Source organism: Epinephelus fuscoguttatus, linkage group LG12, assembly GCF_011397635.1.
Source record: "Epinephelus fuscoguttatus linkage group LG12, E.fuscoguttatus.final_Chr_v1".
Classification (NCBI taxonomy): domain Eukaryota; kingdom Metazoa; phylum Chordata; class Actinopteri; order Perciformes; family Serranidae; genus Epinephelus; species Epinephelus fuscoguttatus.
Window position 1 is genome coordinate 42,469,686 of NC_064763.1, and position 22,434 is coordinate 42,492,119.

The 22,434-nt window shown below is 41.2% G+C and overlaps 2 protein-coding genes across 2 annotated transcripts; both read right to left on the bottom strand.

The window, feature by feature from the left end:
* Positions 1 to 13: 13 nt before the first annotated feature.
* On the bottom strand, positions 14 to 16,067 carry LOC125898759 (uncharacterized). Its single transcript, XM_049592700.1, has 10 exons — positions 15,920 to 16,067; positions 13,194 to 13,288; positions 12,818 to 13,030; positions 12,586 to 12,724; positions 9,802 to 9,944; positions 8,451 to 8,503; positions 7,381 to 7,505; positions 7,166 to 7,273; positions 5,440 to 5,649; positions 14 to 5,216 (listed from the first exon to the last, which is right to left on the bottom strand). Exons 3-10 carry the CDS (start codon positions 13,018 to 13,020, stop codon positions 4,905 to 4,907), a joined length of 1,293 nt encoding a protein of 430 aa, XP_049448657.1. The 5' UTR covers positions 13,021 to 13,030; positions 13,194 to 13,288; positions 15,920 to 16,067; the 3' UTR covers positions 14 to 4,904.
* A 1,515-nt stretch (positions 16,068 to 17,582) lies between these two features.
* Positions 17,583 to 21,922, bottom strand: med31 (mediator complex subunit 31). The gene is made up of 4 exons (XM_049592730.1): positions 21,742 to 21,922; positions 20,132 to 20,206; positions 19,424 to 19,520; positions 17,583 to 18,767 (listed from the first exon to the last, which is right to left on the bottom strand). The coding sequence occupies exons 1-4, from the start codon at positions 21,749 to 21,751 to the stop codon at positions 18,554 to 18,556; spliced, it is 396 nt and encodes a 131-aa protein (XP_049448687.1). The 5' UTR covers positions 21,752 to 21,922; the 3' UTR covers positions 17,583 to 18,553.
* Positions 21,923 to 22,434: the final 512 nt, after the last annotated feature.

Sequence of the window (22,434 nt, forward strand, 5' to 3'; positions counted from 1 at the left end):
CGTCCATAGCAAAACAAACAAGTGTGGTCCTCCTTTGTAAGATTGGCTTCCTGTGACATCATCCATCCACTGAGTGAGAGCATACGGGTCGGCCAGTCTGGTCCCGTTGGTCAGTGTTTACTTATTCAAGTAACACTGGCGGTCCCGGAGAGTGAGTGACCTGACATGGTGCGTTGGTAAATTCAGTCTGACGCTCTACACTAAAATGAGAGCCCTGTTGGTGGAAGAAACGCAGCGTTATATTTCTACATGAATGAACCAACGGTTAAGTTAATCACACATTCACTCCGCTCGGCGCTCTGCTGCTCCGTCTCCACAGACAGTGTGTCCAGAGTGCGCTCTGCCACTCTGAGAGTGCGCTGCTCTGGATAACCCAACGCTACATTCAGACAGCGCTCCCAATTTATCAACGCTCCAGTTTGTGTCAGAGTGCGCTCCCACACTCACAATGAGTGTTTCTGAACGCACCACTCACATCATCTTCCTCCATCGTCTAAAACAAGACAACACAACTTGTTAGCTAGCGCTAGCTAACGTCTGTGGAGAACTGTTTTGCCTCCAGCTAAGCCCCGCCCACCAACAAACATCACTCTGTTCACTAACAGTAAAAGGGTCTATATGTTTTTTTTTGTATAACTATTAAAACTAGAAAGCATTCTGTACAGAATTAGAATATACTGTGGTGTTGTCCAAATCCACAACAGCTAATTCAGTTCAGTTCACATAGATTAATTTATTAAATTCATATTAATTCATCATTTGTCACTGATGCAGCTGACGCTCTGACCTGATTTTCAGACCCAGCCAGCACAGTTTGTCTAAAGATGTGAGATATTTTTCTGTTACAATCTGTAACTGACTTGTTTCTAAATCTCCTCCAAATATTCATATGAAGTGCTTCAGCAGCCGTGTCAAAGTTTGTTCCCCCATTGAATAGTGTTTGCTTGCCGTTAAAATGCGTAGCGCCCGCCTCCGTGGTTGTAGGTAAAGATAAAGGTTTGGTTCAGATGTAGGATGGGGAAACATCTTGACAGTGAAGATGTCTTCAACACAACACTGGTGTGCCGGGTGCCATTATAGTGTCATTAACTCTTCCACCATCGGTCGCTCACATTATGTTCATTAGTTGCAAATGAAAACATTCAATTCACCACTCACCCAACACATGAGCATGTTCATGCACAACACTGACGTACGACAGTATGGATCTGGGACATGCTGAATGTTTCTTGTGTTTGATTTTAGGGAAAAAATAAAAGAATATTTTAATTATCAATTAATCTTTTGATTTATAAAATGATATTCTTAATCTTCTATATAAACTAAAATGCCAAAAACTAGTGGACGTCCACTAGTAGAGTCCAACGTGACGTCTTCAGATGTTTCATTTTGTCTGACCAGAGGTCCAAACCACAAACGTTCAGTTGACTGATACAAAACAGAAAATCATTTTAGAAACTTCAACTAAAGAGAGTTTGACACACTCAGCAGATAAATTCAATGCACATTAACTCATCACCTTTATTCTGCCTCCCACGGAGGACCGGGGGTGGAACTGCATATTGTTGAAGGCACGAGTTTAAAAGATTCAGTAGAAAACATTAAATGAAACTCACTACTGCCCACATGACATTATTGCCACCTGAGGGGTTTAAAGGGAAGTGACACCCATTTTAACTTGTGAACATGACCTCCTCTTGCCATTATGGAGCTGACCTTTGACCCTGTGACGGAAGATCTGACGCTGCTCTGTAGAGCATTAACGGGCTGCTGACTAAGACTTTTTCCTCCTCGTGTTAGTAAAGACAAACCTTCAGTCAATCAGTCCTGCAACATGTAATCAATACGTTTAAATGTCATGTAAATCACTGAGCGGCAGCCATGTTACTGTCTGAATGTATTTCCTCCACAGAGGACACTCTGCATGACGGACGTTCACTGCTTCATGTGTTGTTGTTGTTGTTGTTGTTGTTTTGAGCTCAGGTCAGTCTGTGACGTCACACCTCTTTTTTGTGTGTATTTTGACATTTTGTGGCAAAATATGTGGATTAAAGTCTGTTGTTGACATCAACTCTCTGTGTCCCCGGCCTCGTTCATGGTTAACGTGTGGATCCGCTCGCTCTCAGGAATGATTAATCACACATCTGCTGCTCAGACTGTTGAACTGAAACACTGAAGGAAACCACACATCACATCTCACACTCATCTGGGAATTAATTCTGACACCGACTAACATCTGTGTCATCAGTCTGAACCCTCTGCCTGCACTTTAAACATTTTCTGCAGAGGATATCGTTGTTTGATCGAACACTGAAACAGTTTCTTCATTTATATTTCTACTTTTATTCATAATTTCACTTTTCTCAAAAAAATAATTCAAAGGCAATATTTGACACAGAAATACCTTAAACCTTTTTAGAAATATTTTTATGACCTAAAATGAGACAAACTGAGTCTAAACATCACTAAGAGTCATGCTAACACGCTGGTGTTTAACAGGAATAATGTTTACAATGTTCACCATCTTAGTTTAGTATGTTTTTAGTTTAATATTTTTAGTAGTTTATGTTTGCATTTTTTCCTGTTTGATATTAACCTTTAAATAGTCTGCTAGCCTAGCTAGCTACAAAAAATGAGGAAAAGCACCGTCAAGTTCACGAAGAGGACAGTCAGCTGTATGGAGCTTTACTGCTTGCTGTTACAAGACGATGCACGTCAGTCACTTGAGTATTTTTTGTAGCTCTTCAAAACACAGAGTGTAGAAAAGAGCCATAGCGACCGAACGTTAGCTCTTAAAATAAGGCTAAGGTTGGTGCTACACTGAGTGACTAACATTAGCTAGTTACCTTGAACTAATCAAAACCACTAATGTATAAACAAACATTACTATTAACAATATGTACAAATCTAGCGGTGCAAAGTTAACTTAGTAACTTTACTTTGCAGTTAGCTTTGTACATATTGTTAATAGCATTTGCTGATTGTTTTTGTAAACGTTGTTTTTGATCATTGTGACAGCGAGGTTAGCCAGTCAGCTAGCCTAGCAAGCTACTGAAATGAAGAAAATCACTGTCAAGATTATGAAGAGGATGGTCAGCTCTATGGACCTATACTGCTCGCTTTCACCAGAAGGTGTACGTCAGTCACATTAATAGTTTTTGCAGTTCTTTCAAGTACCGAATGTAAAAAAGAGCTATGGTGCCCTAACGTTAGCTAAGCTCTTGAAATGTTGGTGTGACACTAAGTGACTAGCTAATGTCACTACCAGTTATCTAAATAAATTTTTGCAAAGACACATTTTAATAAAACTTTTGGTACCAGAATAATAAATTCAGTTGCTCTTTTGGTCCACTAGATGGTGCTGATGTATCAGTCAGCAGTATTTGGCAGGAAGTTCATCAAAACAAAGATGGAGGCGCCAGAGAACGAAATCAGAAATGTGCCATTAGCGTTAAAATCAAACATCTGGACTTATTTTGGATATATCACAATATATTGCATCGCAATACTCAGCATATTGCAATAATATAACAGCATGTCCTCTGGTGATTCCCACCCCTAGTTAGCAGTGTCAGCAAGACTAATAGTGCTAACATAGTTAACAATGCTTGAAACCGGGGCAACCTGGGGGGAGACGGGAGGGTGGGTGTGGTTTTCCACATCAACATCCTTCCTTCATCGGGACAGTGTTACCAAAAGTATTTGCAAAGGATTGCCACCGCTAGCTAGTTCCCCCCCGACCTGGCTGGTACGCAGTGCAGAGCAGCCAAGGCTAACATTAGCAAACCAGTGGAGACCGGAGTGTGGGCAGTAGGTGCTATGTTTCCACATGTTACCACAACTATCCTTCTGTCTGTCAGACTTTTAAAAGCAATATTAACCCTTACTGACAGTTAGCACGTTAACCAGCAGTAAAGACAAAGTGCAGCTGTCCACGGAGCTGGGAGATTAGTAATGGGGCGCTTTTGCTGTAAATGGAAATATCAGCATGCTAATACACCCGTGATGACAACACTAAAATGCTAATATTTAGCATGTGTAATATTTACCATTTTAGTTTAATATGTTAGCATGCTAACATTAGCTGATTATCAGTAAACACAGTTAAGGCTGATGTTAATATCATTAGTTCTGCAGGTACTGAACACATCATCATGTTGACCTGATGATGGCGCTAGATGAAAAGTCAGAGGATCACCAAAGTTTGTAGGATTCATCCTCTCGGGAGCCTGACATTATGTCTCAAATCGCCTAAGTCTGTGATGATTTGGTACTGTGAACAAAAGCGTGAGTGCTAATGTTAGTTTGCTAGCTAACGTTAGCATTCTCTAGCTAGCTAACTTGCTCCTAGCTCATTTTTATCAGCACTGATGTTGTACCGTAAGCTTGATTTTTGTGTGACAGGAGATAGCGGGCGAATGTTGGCGATTTAAAAGAAAGACAAAGAAGAGGCGGTAAAAAAAAAAAAAAGAAAAAAAAGAAGAAGCTATTGTCACTTCCTGTAAGTGCAAAATGACAGTACACAGTTTGAGACAACACTACCACCACCTCACTGTTGAAATTAGTGCACCACGCAAGAAGTACATAGTGTACGTACTGTACTATATTGAAGTGTACTAACAGAAGTATGCGATTGAGACACACTCTGAATCTTTCTGCAAAAACACAACTTCATCTGATATTCGTTCACAATTCAAGATGGTGCATGATTCAATCTGGAGTGCTGGTGTTAAGCAGAACGAATAAAAGACAGATTTGTTTAACGTTCAGCGACAAAACGAGCGTCGAGGTGAATCAACACCTCTGACAGTCTCAGCATGTTTGCTGGACTTTGTTTCCTGATTGTTTATAACCCTTTGTTGAGCCATAGTGATTTTGTCCACCTGCTCCACCTCCTCCATTAATCAATCGATCACCTCCCATTCGATGTCATTGATCAGCCTGTAGTTGATCATCCTGTAGTTTTCAGGGTGAACTTGTCGCTGTCGCCCCACCTCCTCATACAGCCTGCGTATGACGGGTGGCAGCAGCGGGAAGCCGGCGGTGCGAGCCAACATGTTGCAGTACTCCCACTGATCCTGGTCCATGACCACCAGGTGGCGCTGCAGGACTCCATGCTCCTCTTTTTCCCGCTGCTCTTGCCGGACCTCCTCCTCCATCTGGGCTGCAGACGGTAAAGTGACGGAGCCATCCAGCACGGACAGAGCGAACTGAACCTGAAGAGATAAGACTGGATTTAATAACGACCAAAGCTAAGCTCCTCTGTTAGATCCCATCAGTGTTCTGATCGAATTATAGACGAAAACAACCTTCTCATACACATCTGCCATCACACTGTTGTAAATCTCTTTAGAAAACATCGTCACACAGCACTTGTGATGAGTTATTTTTTAATTATCTTTGTAGCGTTTTTCCAGTCCTGTCTACATGTCGTCTCACCTGGCAGTTGAAGTTGGGGAAGGGGCAGATGACCTTGCAGATGCCGATGAAGAAGAGCGAAGGGAAGGCCGGGGGCAGCAAGTAGCGGTACAGGGGAGACATCACGTGGTCCTGGATGTCTAGACCCAGCTGAGAGGCGTCCAAGAACGGATAGCTGAAGTTGTAGCCGGTGCAGAACATCAGGACATCAGCAGCGCCCACAGAGCCGTCCTGAAACAGGTGGTTTAAACATAAGTGAATTTTATTGGTAAACACAGACGGGTTCATACGAGAGATTTAAAGGAAAGTGATGCAACTTTCTAGCATTGAGGATGTCATGAGCCGTGTGCAGAAAATACATGTAAGATATCCAATCAAATAAATTAGATTAGATTACAGATGTCCTGACCTGATCTCAAAGGTTTGTATCAGGGCTGATGAAGGCATATTTAACTGCTCGGGGTCGGCTACATTGAACTATATACACCAATTTGGACGTCGTACCTACACCGTAGCCTGACGTGCACCTCCCCAGAAATGTAACTACGCATCACAGTGACGCAGACCTCCTGTCTGTCTCTGTAGGCTGAAACCATTTCCCTCAGTGGAAACAAAGCTTTGATTTACTTTAATTTCACAGATAAGAGACAATTAATTGTGAAGACAATAAAGCCTCCACTAAAATAGCATTTTAAGTCCTGTGTGTGATTTATCCTGGCTGAAATATGAGCAGAGGAAATCTCTGCTAGCTGCTAGGCTAATTTATACAATGGAAACTGCCATAGGCTTGTGCTAATAATGTTAGCATGTTGTATTTGTAAAAGGTGTTTAGTATAAGACAGCTGTTTTGTCAGTGAACCTTGTGAGTTGTAATGGAGCTGAATTTTGCAATGTTACCTTTGTTAAATGTTGCTGTTGTCCCTGGCTTCATATGAGTAGAGGAAATCTCTGCTAGCTGCTAGGCTAATTTATACAATGTAAAACGCCATAGGCTTGTGCTAATAACATTAGCATGTTGTATTTGTGGGGAAAATGTGTCCAGATAAAGACAAGTGTTTGTCTGTGAATGCTGCGAGTTATAGTGAAGCCAGTTTGCGTACTTGTGTTTGAAAGTGTCTCTATTAAGCCATGTTTAATGTGTGTTTAATGTGTGTTTGATGTGTGTTCAGTGTGTGTTTTGAATCAAATAAACTTTACAGCACTTCACAGAAAGTGTTTTGGAGGTGTAACTGCAGAGTGACACAGACACACCACCGCACAAGTGTAAATGCTCACAGCAGCGTAGGCTCTGCATAGAGCTGACGCACAAGTATAAATCCTAAAACAGTGGACACCGCTGAGAAATTGTTGAAAAACAGATAACCTTCATTTTTATCGAAAACCGTCACCAAGGACACCGTTTGAAGCTCAACAAAGATTTTTGTGTTTGCTAGACTTTGATGTAAACAAAGAGTCTACATAATATTCATATATGTGCCCTACAGGTGCAGCATGAAATCATTTTCAGGCTTATATTTACATCCACCTGGTGGCTGCAGTATGCATTGTTCTAAGATACATTAAACAGTGAATGATGTAAGCTGTAACACCGCCTTAGCTTAGGGTTCGTTTGTTTAACTGAAGTATACGTCCTGTCCTGTGGTAAGGACCAAGCTGTGACTCCAGTGTACTGTAACACCTCTCTGAACAAACAGACACCAGACGGAGTCAGAATGAAAGCAGATCGGCGCTGGGAGACTTCAGTGACCTGGAAACGGAGGCTGCCGTCCTCCTCGACCGCCACCACTGAACTGCACTGTTGAATCTCAGCAGGTAGAGGACAGGTGAGACGAGGACGGCCATGACTCAGAGTCACCTGGACAGAGAGACAGAGAGACTCAGAAACAGACTGACAACTTTCTTTATACATCGTGTCACTGTGGCTACATCTTAGTGACACACGTCAGCGGAGGTTTTTGTTACCTGAGCACCAACTTTGGCCAGTTCAATGGAAATATCCAAACCTGAAGCTCTGGCTCCGAGAACGACCACCGACTGACCTGCGAACGGCTCTGCACTCCTGTACGCATGGCTGTGGAGCACCTTCCCTTCACACAGAGACAGGAGAGACACTGTGGTTAGCTTCGCTTAGCTTAGCTCAGAGACTGGGAGCAGGGGGAAACAGTTAGCCTAGCTTAGCACAAAGACTGGGAGCAGGGGGAAACAGTTAGCCTAGCTTAGCACAAAGACTGGGAGCATGGGGAAATTGTTAGCCTAGATTAGCACAAAGACTGGGAGCATGGGGAAATTGTTGGCCTAGATTAGCACAAAGACTGGGAGCATGGGGAAATTGTTGGCCTAGATTAGCACAAAGACTGGGAGCATGGGGAAATTGTTAGCCTAGCTTAGCACAAAGACTGGGAGCATGGGGAAATTGTTGGCCTAGATTAGCTCAAAGACAGGGAGCAGGGGGAAACAGTTAGCTTCGCTTAGCACAAAGACTGGGAGCATGGGGAAATTGTTAGCCTAGCTTAGCACAAAGACTGGGAGCATGGGGAAATTGTTAGCCTAGCTTAGCACAAAGACTGGGAGCATGGGGAAATTGTTAGCCTAGCTTAGCACAAAGACTGGGAGCATGGGGAAATTGTTGGCCTAGATTAGCACAAAGACTGGGAGCAGGGGGAAACTTAGCCTAGATTAGCTCAAAGACAGGGAGCAGGGGGAAACAGTTAGCCTATCTTAGCACAACGACTGGGAGCAAGTTGAAATGATTAGCCTAGCTTAGCAAAAAGACTGGGTGCAGGGAGAAATTGTTAGCCTAGTTAGCATGAAGTCTAGGACCGGGGGGAAATTGCTAGTCTATCTTAGCACAAAGACTGGGAGTAGGGGGAAACTGTTAGCCTTGCTCCATCAGAAGAGAAGAAACTCCACCTTCCAACAGCTCCAACTCTGATTTCTGTTGTTTATTAAAGTGTAGAAACAAACAAACTTCAGTCAGCTCATTGTTCATGTTGCAGCTGACAGTTTCATAAAAACATTAATGTTGCATGCACCTTTAAAGTTTTGGATCCCTGGTATGTGAGGGATGTGAGGGTCGGAGTAGTGCCTGAAAAACAACACACACAAACATCACATCATCCAAACAAACATTTAAACCGGTTATTGCAGCGTTCTGGTGACACCCAGTGGCAGCAACAGGAAATGAGGTTCAAAACATTTGTTGAACCAAACTTTAAAGAGTTACTGTTTTTCAACATGGAGCCTTTGTTGCCATATTTTTGTATCTACGTGACTAATGGGAACAGTTTTTTAAAAACGTGTCTGGTATTGAGACAAAGAGCTGCAGCAGTGAAACAGGCTGTGATGTCACCACTCTGTTCACACTGTCAGTGTCCGTCCACTAACAGTGTTTGTTTTTGTTCTGACACATAGAGACAGACAACCACTCACGCTCACATTCACACCTACGGACAATTTAGAGTTATCAATTAACCTAGTCCCCAATCTGCATGTCTTTGGACTGTGGGAGGAAGCCGGAGTGCCCGGAGAGAACCCACGCTGACACGGGGAGAACATGCAAACTCCGCACAGAAGGGCTCCCACGCCCGGGATCGAACCGGCAACCCTCTTGCTGTGAGGCAAGAGTGCTAACCACCACACCACCGTGCCGCCCCACACTGATATTAAATTGCCCAAAATGTTTATTGTGACATGAAACACGACCCTTTCTGTCAAATTAAAAAGTTCAGAGTAAAAAGTTCTTCTTCTACAATGCAGTGTCAGAAAATAATAATTTCCATGTCTTACTATTTTTAAGACTTTTGAAAGATTCATTTAAGACATTTTAATGACATTTAATGCATTTTTCTTTAAGATTAATGAATGAATCGCCTTTTTAAACTTTTTAAAGATCCGCGGGAACCCAACAAACCAGAGCTGATGATTTGAACAGTGGAAAGACGAAGGAAGTTTCTGTGAGTTTGATTTTGTTTCTGTTGACTTTGACTGAAGCGTGTTTAATGATGATAAAATGCAGTCTGGTGGGTTTGGTGACGGTGATTTCAGAGCTGTTTCTGGTTAAACAAAAAGGATCTTCCCCTTTAACACAAAGCTCTATCTCTGTAGGGATCCTTTCATAATGTTGTCACTCAGAACAACAATCTGAGCCTATCAGTGACAAAAACAAACACTGTTAGTGGACGGACACTAATGGTGTGAACACAGTGGCTACATTACAGCAGTCTGTCTCCTCAATAGTGGACGGATTTAAAAACCGTCACTTAAAACAAAAACAGAGACCAGCTTGAAAAACACTAATAACTAATAAGTTCAATAATAGTCGGAACAAAAGCTCAGCTGCAGAATGAATAAACTGTTCTTCATCTTGATATGAACACATCTCACCCCGAGCAGACGAAGACCGAGTCAAAGGTTTCTGTTTTGTGACCACCTGATGAATCTGATGATGTCACTTCCCATGTTGTCCTCGCCTCCTCGCCCTCCGTCGTCTCGACAACAGGCTTCACACTCTCCACCACAGTGTTGAACTGACACAGAGAGATAAGAGTAAGAGAGAGGAACAAGAATGAAACTGAAGCTTTGTTTTCATAATCAACCAGATAATCTTTTGCTCTGTAAAACATCAGAACAGAGTGTGAACTGTCATATCACCAGCAGTGAGGTGGAACAAACATAAACATGAAAACATTTATTCAAGTACGAATTCAAGGTACTTGAGTTTTTCCATTTTATGTTACTTCATATTTCGTCTCTTCGACATGTCAGAGGGAAATACTGTACCTCTTACTGCACTGTCAATACTTCAAGAACATTTTCCTTCAGTCAGGTTTTGACAGGCTTCCCACATATTTTCATGGACAAATGTTCATAACATTTTCACGGCTTTTCAAGTTTTCTTTCTTAAATTTTCATGACCATTCGCATTGTGTTACACAAACAGAACTGCATGAATGTTAATTATATATGAAATTTACATACCAACCTTTTCTAGGTCACACTGACCTTTGACCACCAAAATCTAATCAGTTAGTAACTGAGTCCAAGTGGACATTTGTGCCAAATTTGAAGAAATTCCCTCAAGGAGTTGTTGAGATATCACGTGCACAATAATGAGACAGACAAGGTCACAGTGACCTTTAACCTCCAAAATCGAATCAGTTCATTGTTGAGTCCAAGTGGACGTTTGTGCCAAATTTGAAACAATGTGATGGAAGGATGTCTGTATAACCTGAAAACACTAGTCCATACCCATTGAGTACAGCATACCATACCATGACCAACATTGGTCCACAGGGGGAGCCACAGCGATCGGTCGCATTTTAGCCATTTTGAAGCATTTTTCTGTTGTTATAGCGCCACCCAGTTGCCAATTAGAGTTAAATTTCTCCAGTCACCTTGAGGCGTCCTGTTCTACATATCTACCAAGTTTAGTAAAAATCCATATGGCGGTTAGGCCTAGATAAGAAATGAGCTCTCTAGCGCCCCCATTTTGTTTGATGGGCTCAATAATGGAGGGGTCCCCTCAGATTATGTGTGGTCATATGCCTACAAAGTTGCGTGGTGATGGGTGAAACCCTTGAGATGTTCTACACCTTTATGTGATGAGCCACGCCCTCCGCAATATTCATTGCCTTATAGAAGCTCAGTTTTAGGAAGTTTTCCAACTTTTGCCAAGAGGGAACTTTAGATATTGGTCCTTAGATTATGTTCACCCAGTTTCATGCAGATCGCTCAAACTTCCTAGGAAGAGATCCATTTGAAGTGTTTTTCAAACAATTCAAAATGGCAGAAAATCTATATAAGCGGAAGTTATGGGTTCTTGAGGCAAATGTGTTCCTCATGAGGAGAGGCATCTCTGTGCAAAGTTTCATGTCTCTACCACATACGGGGCATGAGATATGCCCATTCAAAGCTTGACATTTCAATGGGTTGCTATAGCGCCCCCCTTTGGCCAATTGATGTAATATTGCTTCATTGGCATCCTCCCATGACCCTCTACCACTGTGCCAAATTTCACATGGATTGACCAAGTCAGTGAGGAGAAAAATGTGGAACGAACACACACACACACACACACACACACACAGAGTGTTTGTCATTATATAGTAAGATAATGTCTTCAGCTGCGACTGTCACCAGTGCGGAGGCACAAAAATGGAGGAAAACATGGACAAATGGACGGACAGTGAAGCCTAGAGTTTACTGAGTGTATATGTGATGTGAAAATACGAAGTGATTTTGACTCGTCAAAGCAAAAGTGACGTTGCTGCACCAGCCACTGGCCTTGGTCTTAGGCCCCGATCACACAGAGAGTATTTTGCAGGTTGTAAAACACAAGGAGCGCTGCACTGCCTTTTTTAAAAAAAAACTGAATGCCACTAGTGAAAAAAAACCACTTGCTGTGCCTTTTTATTGTTGCCAGGCAACCACAGACTCACCTCCATACCCTAACCTTCCTGTGTAGTCTATCCACTGTTTATTTATCAATTTTATTTGTATGTATCCTGCAGTAATGAGTGTGTAGCTGCTGCCATGTTGAGGCAGAGGGTGCTGTCTGTAGCTCTGGTTGAGGGTGAGAGGCTGTCAGCAGATAAACAGAGATCTGTGTGGGTACATGAGACCCTAAAAAAGAGGCTGGATCATGGGGAGTACCACCAGTTGGTCCAGGAGCTTCTCCTCCATATTTTAGGATGACTCAGGGGCAGTTTGACAACCTGCTGTCTATCATCAGGCTGTATAGCTCTGGGTATCCAGCAACCACTACCACCAGTTTCTCCTCCATTGTTTACCAACCGTAAACTTGTTGTCGTGACCACCACAGAAGGCCCGCCTCTCAAATACTCCCATTGGACAATTAGAAAAAGATAACGTTCAGAATGCTCTGGCAAAAATGCCAGATGCCTCAAGCACAGAGAGGTAAGGGACAAAAACAGCGAGCAAAAAGCTTCATTCTCATTAAAAACTGTAAGAAAAAGTCGCCTCCAGCTGCTGAAACACTTCCTGTGTGATCGGGACCTTACAGGACAACAGGTCAGCGTTTTTCTTGGTGGTGTGAATTAAATTAGTTCCTCACTGCTGTCTGGTCTCTGTCACTGATTGGTTAGAAATAATAATTGTACTTCCTGTCAAATGTCAGTGAGTCATGTGACCTGCTGGAGGTCAACTCACCCTTATGTGCGGCCGGATGTTGTGGCTCTGACAGTATCTCTCCAGGTACGTCCGAACCTCCTGATGAGACAGGAAGCTGTTCAGCTGGGGGTCGAAGGGGAAGTCAGGGAACATCATCACCTCTTTGGGCAGGTTGGTTCTGTCGGGAGGAGGCGGAGCCGTTAAACTCTGGACCACATGTGGATTTCATTCAGAGGAAAATGAGTTCTCTTTGACGACATCACAGACGTACCGCAGGTCTCTGTACATGCTGCTGAGAACCGGCCGGCCGTTGTCGTACGTCCCAACGCGGTCAGTGTAACACCAGGTGCCGCCCACGCCGTCAGAGAGCTCAAACACCACCGGGGGGGCGAAGCTGTTCAGGCGGGACAGGATGTGTCTGGCTGCACAGAGTCCCGCTGCCCCAGCACCGACCACCGCCACCCGCTGCAGCATCGCTCACGTCCTGATGGAGACAAAGATGGTGTTTATTATACGTTTTATTATTCTGTAGGTTTTTCAGTTGACTGTGACTCCTGCAGACTTTCAGCTACAGAACCCAAACATCAAATATATCCAAGGATTAAAGGGACAGTTCACCCTAAAATCAGAACCACCTTTCATCTCACCTGTAGAGCTGTTTATTGATCCAGATAGTTTGGTGCAAGTTGCTGAGTGTTGCAGAGATCGCCGTAGAGATGTCGGTGTCTCTCTGGTAATGGAACTACATGACACACCAAAAAAATCCATTTGAAAAACTCAACATCACATCTCTTTCCACAAATCGTGACTCGTTTACTCAAGATGATTCACAGGCCTCGTCCCTCCTCCTCTCCTACACATTAACCTCAGTGGGCGTGTTTGGTTTTGATTAACCAGAATGACCGAACATTCAGGACACAGCAGAAATGTTGGACTCCCCCCAAGCCTTAAGACACAGACTGTGTCTCAAACCTCATACTTCTATTATTACACTACGTACTTCCTGTGTTGTGCACTAATTTAACAGGTTGGTGTTGTCTCAAATTGCACACTGCCATTTTTTAATCGCCTCTTCTTCTTCGTCTTCTTTTTAAACGGAACATTTGACCACTTTTTCCATCCAAACATAAACCAAACTTACACCACAACATTGATGCTGATTAAAATCTGCAGCCGTAGCTAGAAGCAAGTTAGCTAGCTAGCAAACACTAACCTTAGCATTTGATGGCGGTTTCAAATGACGGTTATTGATGGCGGTACCAAATCATTACAGACCCAACAAACATTACTGACGGCTTCTATTCGACAAGTTTTGGTACTTAGTGTGAAAACATGTAGGACTAACAGGCTCCTTGTCGTCCCCAGATGTCAAAAGTTAAGAAGTTTGTGATGTAGCTTCAACTTCAGCTACAGCACAAGACGGCGACCACTGCCGACCGTGACATGTCTTTGCTGCACCAAAATATTGCGAGTATCATGATTGGAATTTTCGTATGACATTAAAATAATATCATGAACGAGTTGATGTGACACGTCCCTAGCTGTGTCTGATTTATTTATTGTATTTATTGGTGTTGCATTGTCACATCGCTGTCACTGAGGTTTGTGCTCGCTTGTTTCATTATTTCATTTGTAATTTTTGGTCATTACTCACCACTCTGTATACAAACTGAATGTCAACTGTTAAAAATATATATACAAAATAAAAACAAACAAAAAAACTCAAGGAAGGGACAGAAACTATGACCTCAGTGAGGAGGTGTGGTCGAACCTGTTGCTAGGTGCGATCATAGACTGTATAAAAATATGAACACAGTCACAGTGACGTCACCCATTGGTTTCTGAGGTGCGGGTTTGAAACTCAAAGTAGTAGGCTCTGGCCGTCGCCATCTTGGCAGTGCCTGACTCTGCCCAACTCCCGGCCAATCAAAACTGGGCAAAGAGGCGGGCCAAATGAAGCCTGGTTGCTTAAACACGCCCACCTCACTCGAAGCTGCTAAGTTAGCTAAGACTAACAAGCTACGCTACTTTGGCTAGCCCTATGGTGTTGGCTGCTCCCGTTTGGTGCCAGCTCCCTCACGAAACAAAATATCCAAAAGGCACAAACATGGCTGAGAGGTCAGGTTCAATGATTTACGAATTAGCTGAGATAACGCCTAGCAGACAGCCAGTGGCTAGTTAGCCACCTGTCACTCAAAGTGACCACACCCTTAATTGTGCGTAACTTTAAGCCTTAATAAAATTTTAATGGATAAGTTATAAAAAAAAAATTCACCCCCGTACAGTTGTCATGAGAGGGGAAATTAGCTATAGAGACCAAAACCGTTTTTTGTACCAGGTTGTTTATTTCTGCTGTAACATGGGGGTCTATGGGGATTGACTGTGACAGTGTTGGTGTGATCACTGCTGATGAAGGTTGAGACAGACTCAACTCATCACTGCTGCTCTGATGTGTTTTTGCAGTTTTACTTCATGATGTGATCATTTTATTTCTAGTGTTATTTTGTTGAGCGGAAAACGTGTGCGTATCTCTATTGAACGTCAGCCACACATATTATCCCGCACTAATCTGTAGTATTTAATTTACTGAGTGTCAATCAGCATCTGGAGAATATTTCTCAGACCTCTTTGTGTTTCCACCATTTTCTCCTCTGATTCAGAAACTCTTAAAAGTCCTGCTAACTGCTCCTGACAGTTGTCACTGTAGGAGCTCTTTAAAGGTCTGAGATGGTCTGTGAATAACTTTCATCTTCACCATGTAGTCTTAACTTTAAGGGGAAATTCTAAGAAAACATCACAAGAATTTTCTTAGAATTTTGTAACGAGGGATGGCTCTGTGTAAAAGAAGCTGTGTGAGTACGGCCGCTCTTCACACCAATTTTTGGTCTTCATAAAATGTAGTTTCATTTCAATATCATGTGATGATGAATTGATTTCTGCTTGAATTTTGCAAAAAAAAAAAAAGAGACTATGATCATATGAAAATGTCAAATTAACATGAGCATGTAGTGAAGTGATTTCAGGTGAACGAGTCACTTTATAACTGTACCTATCAGTCTGTGTGAACTTTGACCTGCGGACAGTTTCCACACTGAACTGTTCACTGTTACACGTTCACACACAAAATAAACACGTGTAGAGAGTTTCCTCCGAGCTCTCAGAATAACTGGACTTTAAATCCTCAAATTAAAACCTTATGTTTTATTTACTTTGTGTGACAGCTAACAAGCTAACAGGCTACAAGCTAACAAGCTAACCGCAGTTTGATTGAATCTTTCTGAACAACGGTCACAATCTACAAACCTGCGTCACTAGCTAAAACCGTTAGCTTTGTAACGACATTAAATATATTAAACAAAATGAGTAGTGTTACCGTGGTCTCCGTTAGTCGGTGTCAGTTCCGGTGTCACGAGTTTTCGGTGCTGAAATCAACAGAACAGTCGGCGCGAGATCATTTAGCGAAGGAACCGGTTTGCGTCACAACACCGGAACAGTTCTGAATCAACGACAGAGGTGTAGTGAAGAGAGCAGGCTCCAGGGCCAGACTGTCCCGGAAGATGTCACATAAACAACTTCCGGTATGAGTCCTTCAGAATAAAAGCGATATCGTTTCAAAATTTCAATAGAAATATTATTTTTTATTTATTTATTTATTTTTTTTTTTTAAATCCACACCTTCTGATTTAAACACTCGCGATAACCTGAACTTAACGCTACTATTTAACAGGTTGAGTTTGAAGAAAAAAATGCAATAAATGTTTTTTTGTGTGTAATAATTATTTCTACATTTAAAAATAAAAAAGTGATCAATGAATAAATCAATCTGGAAATCCATCGGTAAAAAAAAAGAAAAAAACAACAACTTTTTCTTCTTCCTTTACAACTACAGTGTATCTGTCTTGAGAGATTATGAATAAATAAAATCAATACAATCCTTATGAAATGGACACAAATAAATAAGCACATGTATATAATAAGGGCCAGGCTGTTCCAGTAAACTAAACACAAACATGTTCCGACCTGATCCTACAGAACAAAAGCGAGATCGCTTCAAACTTTCAGTGGAAGAAAAAAGCACAAATACTGCACAACTTCTTATAGAAAACTTAACTCTGATATTTAACTGAATGTGGTTGAAGAAAAAAAAATGCAATTAATGATTTTGTAATATATATATATATATATATGTATATATATATATACATATATATATATATATATATATATATCTGTGGTTGATAATTGATAATCTGAAATAAAAAAAGTAACAATTATTTTTACTTGAACAGGAATTTCAAAATATATTTCCCACGGAATCGGTGGACAAAAAAATAAATAAAATAAATAGAACTGAATGAATTGATACTTAAATGACTAAATTATATCAATACAATAATTAGGCACAAAATAAATGAGCACATGTACAATTTATATAAATTGTGCATGTGCTTTTATATATAAAAATTTATTTATTTTCTAATATATAAAATTATCATGTTGATCTGTTCTGTACGATATCTATTGCACGTCTGTCCGTCCTGGAAGAGGGATCCCTCCTCGTTTTTTCCCCGTTAAAGGGTTTTTTGGGGAGTTTTTCCTGATCAGCTGTGAGGGTCCTAAGGACAGAGGGATGTCGTATGCTGTAAAGCCCTGTGAGGCAAATTGTGATTTGTGATATTGGGCTTTATAAATAAAATTGAATTGAATAATTGTGTGTGCTAATAAATATGTTGGTAATTAATCAGTAAAAAGATAAATGTCAGTTTCTACAAATCTATTTGTTCTGTTGACAGACTTCAGTGTTTTCTCAACATGTTCGACTTTATTCTTAAAATGTTTATTTTCATCAGTGAACTGATTCTTCGTGTTTCTTTTGTGTCTCTTTGCATGTTGTAAAATAAATAAATAAATAAATAAATCATGGCTAGTCTCAAGAATAAAAAGTCGACTCCAGTGAAGAAGATGTTTGTTAATGGTGCAGATGTTTATGATGTGAATAGTTCTTGTTGACAACAACAGTAAATCAATGGAAAAGCTTCAAGTTTCAAATATTTTATTAAAAAGAAAGGCAAAGTATTGATAATCATAATAATGATCAGGGATGTGTAAATAAACATGAATCAGGATGAATCAGAATCACTTATTATTGATTATTGACCAGTAAAATCTGACATCTTCCTCTGAATCCAGGACTGAACGTCACAGCTCTCGGCCCTGCGTCAACATTTCAGTCACAGATCCACTCTGAGAATTAGTCTCAGAAATGAAGTTAAAAATCAGAACTCACTGGATGGAAGGAAATCTTTTAGAGACAAACCAGCTGGAAGAAAAAATGACGCTGGTACTTAAAATGATGCATCTTCTAATGAGAAGTGTCAGCACTGAGCCATCTTTAATTTTCCTGTCCAGAGTTTATATCGACTTAAATAAAGAGACTTTTGCGTGTGAGAATAAATCACGTTTGTTTTCACGTCACAGCGACCACAAGTCGCTTCTTCCCAGCTGACGGGCCGCTGACACGACTTCCTTCCTTCCAGTGAGTTTGTATTTTCATTTTTCTTCCCATGATAAATTTTATGTACAAATCTGTGACTGAAATGTTTGAGTTCCAGGAAATAGTCGTGTCCTTCCCCTGATGATGTCATCCTGTTTCAGGAGGAAAACTGAAGATATTCAACAACTGAGTGTCGATTTTTTTTTTTTAACCATGAAATTTCCAACGGGAAGTTCAAAACATTGTCGTTTATTTTGTCCGTATGAAGTCCGCTACATGAGGATCCAAACACTGAAGACTCAAACAACCCGTCTGATGTGATGTCATCATCAGCTGATCAGAGATCTGTCAGGTTTATTGCTTCTCTGTAAAACGTCCCTCAGGTCACGTTTGAAGGATCCTTACAGAGAACGTGCTTTTTTAAACTCGTAAACTTCGACACCTGCCTCATCAATCCAGCATCAGTCCAGCTTTAATCCACACGTTTCTCTGCACAGTTCAGTGACATCATCGTCACTTGGTGGTGGCGTTGCCGTGCGGCGGCGGCTGCTGCTGCGGCTGCTGCTGCTCGGCCAGCGCCTGCTGCAGCCGGGTGCGTTTCCTGGAGTAGTGCTGCCAGTGCAGCAGCTGCTGCTCGTCGATGAACTTGGCGCACTGCGCGTTGACCAGCTCCTTCCTGAAGTGTTCGTACTGCAGCAGCTCCAGCATGTGGAGGCAGTGAGGATACCTGCGGAGGGACGCCATCAGACAGGAAGTGAGGTTAATACACACTCTGTACTGATCGGAGTCGTACCTGTCAGAGGAGGGAGCTTCAGATAATGAAGATCATCACTACATGTTTTTATCTCTTATGTATCTTATTTGTTTTTTTGTCTTTGAATCTATTTGATCTACTTTTTATTCGAGCTTTAATTTAAGACCTGCTTAAGATCTGTATTATTATTGCTTTAAATTTTTTTAGTGTTGTCATTTCTATTCCTGTTTTTCTTTTCTTTTTTTGTATTATCAGAATTTTTATTCTTCTTTTCTTCTTCTTGTCTCTGCACTGTTTCTGTCTTATTTTCGGCCTGTACGTCATGTGACGCTCTGTAAACTGCACTGACTTATATGAAAGATGTTTTATAAATAAAGATTGATTTGAATTATGTGTTTGTTCATGTCTCGTCACAGTCTGACCTCCGTCTGTGTCGCTCTGCTCCAAACTACTGAAGAAGTCGGGGACTATTTTCAGTGGAGGATGAATCTACATTCGATGCTGCAGTGAGTATTAGTGGCAGCAGTATGGTGCATGAACCAAACCCCAGAGTGTGTGTTTGCGGTGATGAAGGAACTGTGCTTGTTGGCAGACAGACTCAGTGAACACATCACAGCGACGGTTCTTACTTGAGGAACTTGGCGTACTCGGGTTCCTTCCAGTACAGCAGGTACTTGAGGTAGTTGATGAACGGTCTTTCTCTCAGGAAACCTCTCTGAGCCAGAACTGATCACACAAACAGGACAGTTATCAGATCAAACCACCATCACCTTTTTGAGCATCAACATACACCTGCAGTGCACGGCCGCCTCAATGTGCTGCTCTGACAGACTCTGGTTTATTTAAATCTTTCATTTAGACTTCATGCTGTGAAAAATGTTCACATATTTATTAAACCCAGTACTTTTGAATACAACTGCTTTTCAGGCAGCAAAATAAATAAATGAATAAAATAAGTCAGTATTTCCAGGATCAATGTAACTATTAATATCCGTTGTTCTCAGTCTGTGCAGAGAGCTTTAAAACAGAGTTCATGTCGTCATGTTTAAATGTTTAAATGTTTAAATGTCAGAGCTGGTTAATGATTTCCAGAGACGTTTTCAGGGAAGAACTCTGTAATCTGGCCGTAATTAAAGGGCAAATAGAGACAACAATATGATACAGTAGGTTTCTTTGAATGAAGTGATATTCTACATAAAAACTGGCTGAAAATAAACTAACAGCTAACTCCATCAATACAATCTGGAAAAAGACTTTCTAATGGTGAAAACAGGTGTCATAAACTCAGAGTAATCACACCAAACATGTATAGAAACAGTGGCGCTGCTGTCACTCACAGTTGAGGTAGTTTGGGTTGGCCAGACACTGGATGAACTCCAGTTCAGACTGGAAACGGTTCCTGGCCTGTTCCTCTGCAGCACAAACACATGTGTGAAACATTTTATTTCCTCTGCGTCATGAATTCATATCAACAACTGAAAGACTGTTGGTGATCACTGGACTATAAGCAAAGTGCCTTTTAAATGAGACATGGCACCAAACTGTTCAAATTTGTATTAATTTAATGCTCCATCCATCACCAGCTGAATACAGGAAGTCACACACTCACCAGTCAGTCACATGATAAATTGAATTTACTGGTGAATTGAATGTGTACCGATCTGAAGAGTCAACCTCAGCTGTTCACAAAATAGTTTAAGTCATTATAAAACACACGTATTTTTGCTGATAAATGAGGCTGTCCTTAAAACTGGATTATTTTGGATGTAGTTTGGAACAGCACTGCGCCCGTACCAGCTAAGCGAGGACAATAACTAAATATCAGTGTAACAATGTTTGTATCAACATGTTCAAAATGTATGTAATCAGTCATAATGTCAATGCATGTGAGTAATGATCCCTTTGAGAAAGAACAAAATCCACAACACCGCGACTGCACGCACCAGACTCCATTCAAATATGGAGCAATTTAACGCTGCGTTGTTCATCACCTTAACACTGGAGGCATTGTAATCACAAGTCAGTTTGACAATTTATTGACTTCACTGGTGAATCCAGTGTGTGCCGATTTAAAGAGTCAGTCTCATGTAGTAACTAAGTGTTTAAAATCATCTTTATAACACACTTCTTTTTGTTGGTAAATGATGTTGTCGTTATGTGGATTCATTTCTGATGTAGTTCTGAATAGCGCTGCAAGTTGATGCCAACTGGCGAACACCAGTTGACATTAACTATACATAAATGTACCAATGTTTTAATTAACGTGATGTTTTGCGTGTAACAATTATGCATTAAGTGCGTGTAACTACGCACCAGACTCCATTCAAATATGACGTGATTTAACGCTGCGTTGTTTATCAGTTGGACACTGGAAGCTTTGTAGTCACAGGTTAGTTTAACACTTTGTTGAATTTACTGGTGAATTTAATGTGTGCCGATTTCAAAAGACAGTCTCAGGCATTCATAAGATGTTTTAGTTTATTATCAAACGCACATATTTATGTTGATAAAAGAGGCTGTCCTTAAAACTGAATTAATTTTGGATGTATTTCGGTAACATTACTGCACTGCCTTCGGACAGGCTATGAGACACCTTTACGCAGATACCTAGCTGACAAACTAAATATTGATGTAACACTGTCTTCAGTAACGTGATACATTACGTGTGTATATGAACAATCATGATGTGAAGGCATGTAACTGATAAATCTCTTGGAACAAATACCACGACTTCAGATCCGCAGTACACAGACTAAATCTAATCATTTATTAATTGTGAAAAAGCCGAATGGTGACGTCAGTCCCGTGTACACTTCAGTCGTCGCTAATAAATTATTTTACTGCTCACAAATCGTGATTAAGTTAATTTAGTGACGCAGTTTCGTCCTCTTCTTATGCTAACAAGCTAACGCTAGCGGATCACGTAGCTACAATATCGGCTACAAACCTGTTTCCATGACGACAGCAGCGGTCAGATCCGGTCCAGAACACAGCAGACTGTCTTTATCTAAATAACAACGTAAACTGTTTGGTTAAAACACGATTAATTTCACTCCTGAGTGAATGTGTGTGTTTGTTTTTTCTTAAACACCACAATCAAGAATGTGAAGCCATATTTGCCGGAAGTCAGCCCTGTGTCTGTTTCCGGTAATTTCCGTCACTTTACGGCACCAGTTGTTCATGTTGTGACCGCCAGAGGGAGACATTTAACAACAGACACTTTAATTACATTCTGTTGAATTAACACACCTGGTCCACACCTGGTCCACACCCGCTGCACAGTTGCCCACGTACAGTTTCACATGGTGTGTGTTTGGGATACAGGTCATAGGAAATTACAGATTAAATAGTCAACTGAACCCATTAAGAAGAGCAATGTATTCAGACAGAGTGTTTGTGAATATGATCGTACAATTGCTTTATTGAAAGTACAGTAGTACCATTGCCAAGAGTGGGATAGTTAGTGGGCTAAAACTGTCCAGACCAGCGTTCAGGAGGAGAGGACATGACAGTCAGTGATGTGTCTGGTGGTTGACAACTGGTTGAAATCTGTCAGAAGCTGCAGTGACAGATGATGGTGCATTCAGGTGACTGATGACCAGTTAATAACAGAAATATAATGAAGCAAAAATAATCATCA

Bases quoted from the DNA above. Each gene is read 5' to 3' on its own strand.
- LOC125898759 (XM_049592700.1), bottom strand. From the start codon at position 13,020: ATGCTGCAGCGGGTGGCGGTGGTCGGTGCTGGGGCAGCGGGACTCTGT. The intron at 7,274-7,380 runs GTAACAAAAACC...CTCTCTGTCCAG, and splicing joins TGGCCAAAGTTGGTGCTCAG to GTGACTCTGAGTCATGGCCG. The intron at 5,650-7,165 runs GTCACTGAAGTC...CACCTGTTTCAG, and splicing joins ACGGCAGCCTCCGTTTCCAG to GACGGCTCTGTGGGCGCTGC.
- med31 (XM_049592730.1), bottom strand. The intron at 19,521-20,131 runs GTGAGTGACAGC...TTGTGTGATCAG, and splicing joins CAACCCAAACTACCTCAACT to TTCTGGCTCAGAGAGGTTTC. The intron at 18,768-19,423 runs GTAAGAACCGTC...GTCCCTCCGCAG, and splicing joins GAGTACGCCAAGTTCCTCAA to GTATCCTCACTGCCTCCACA.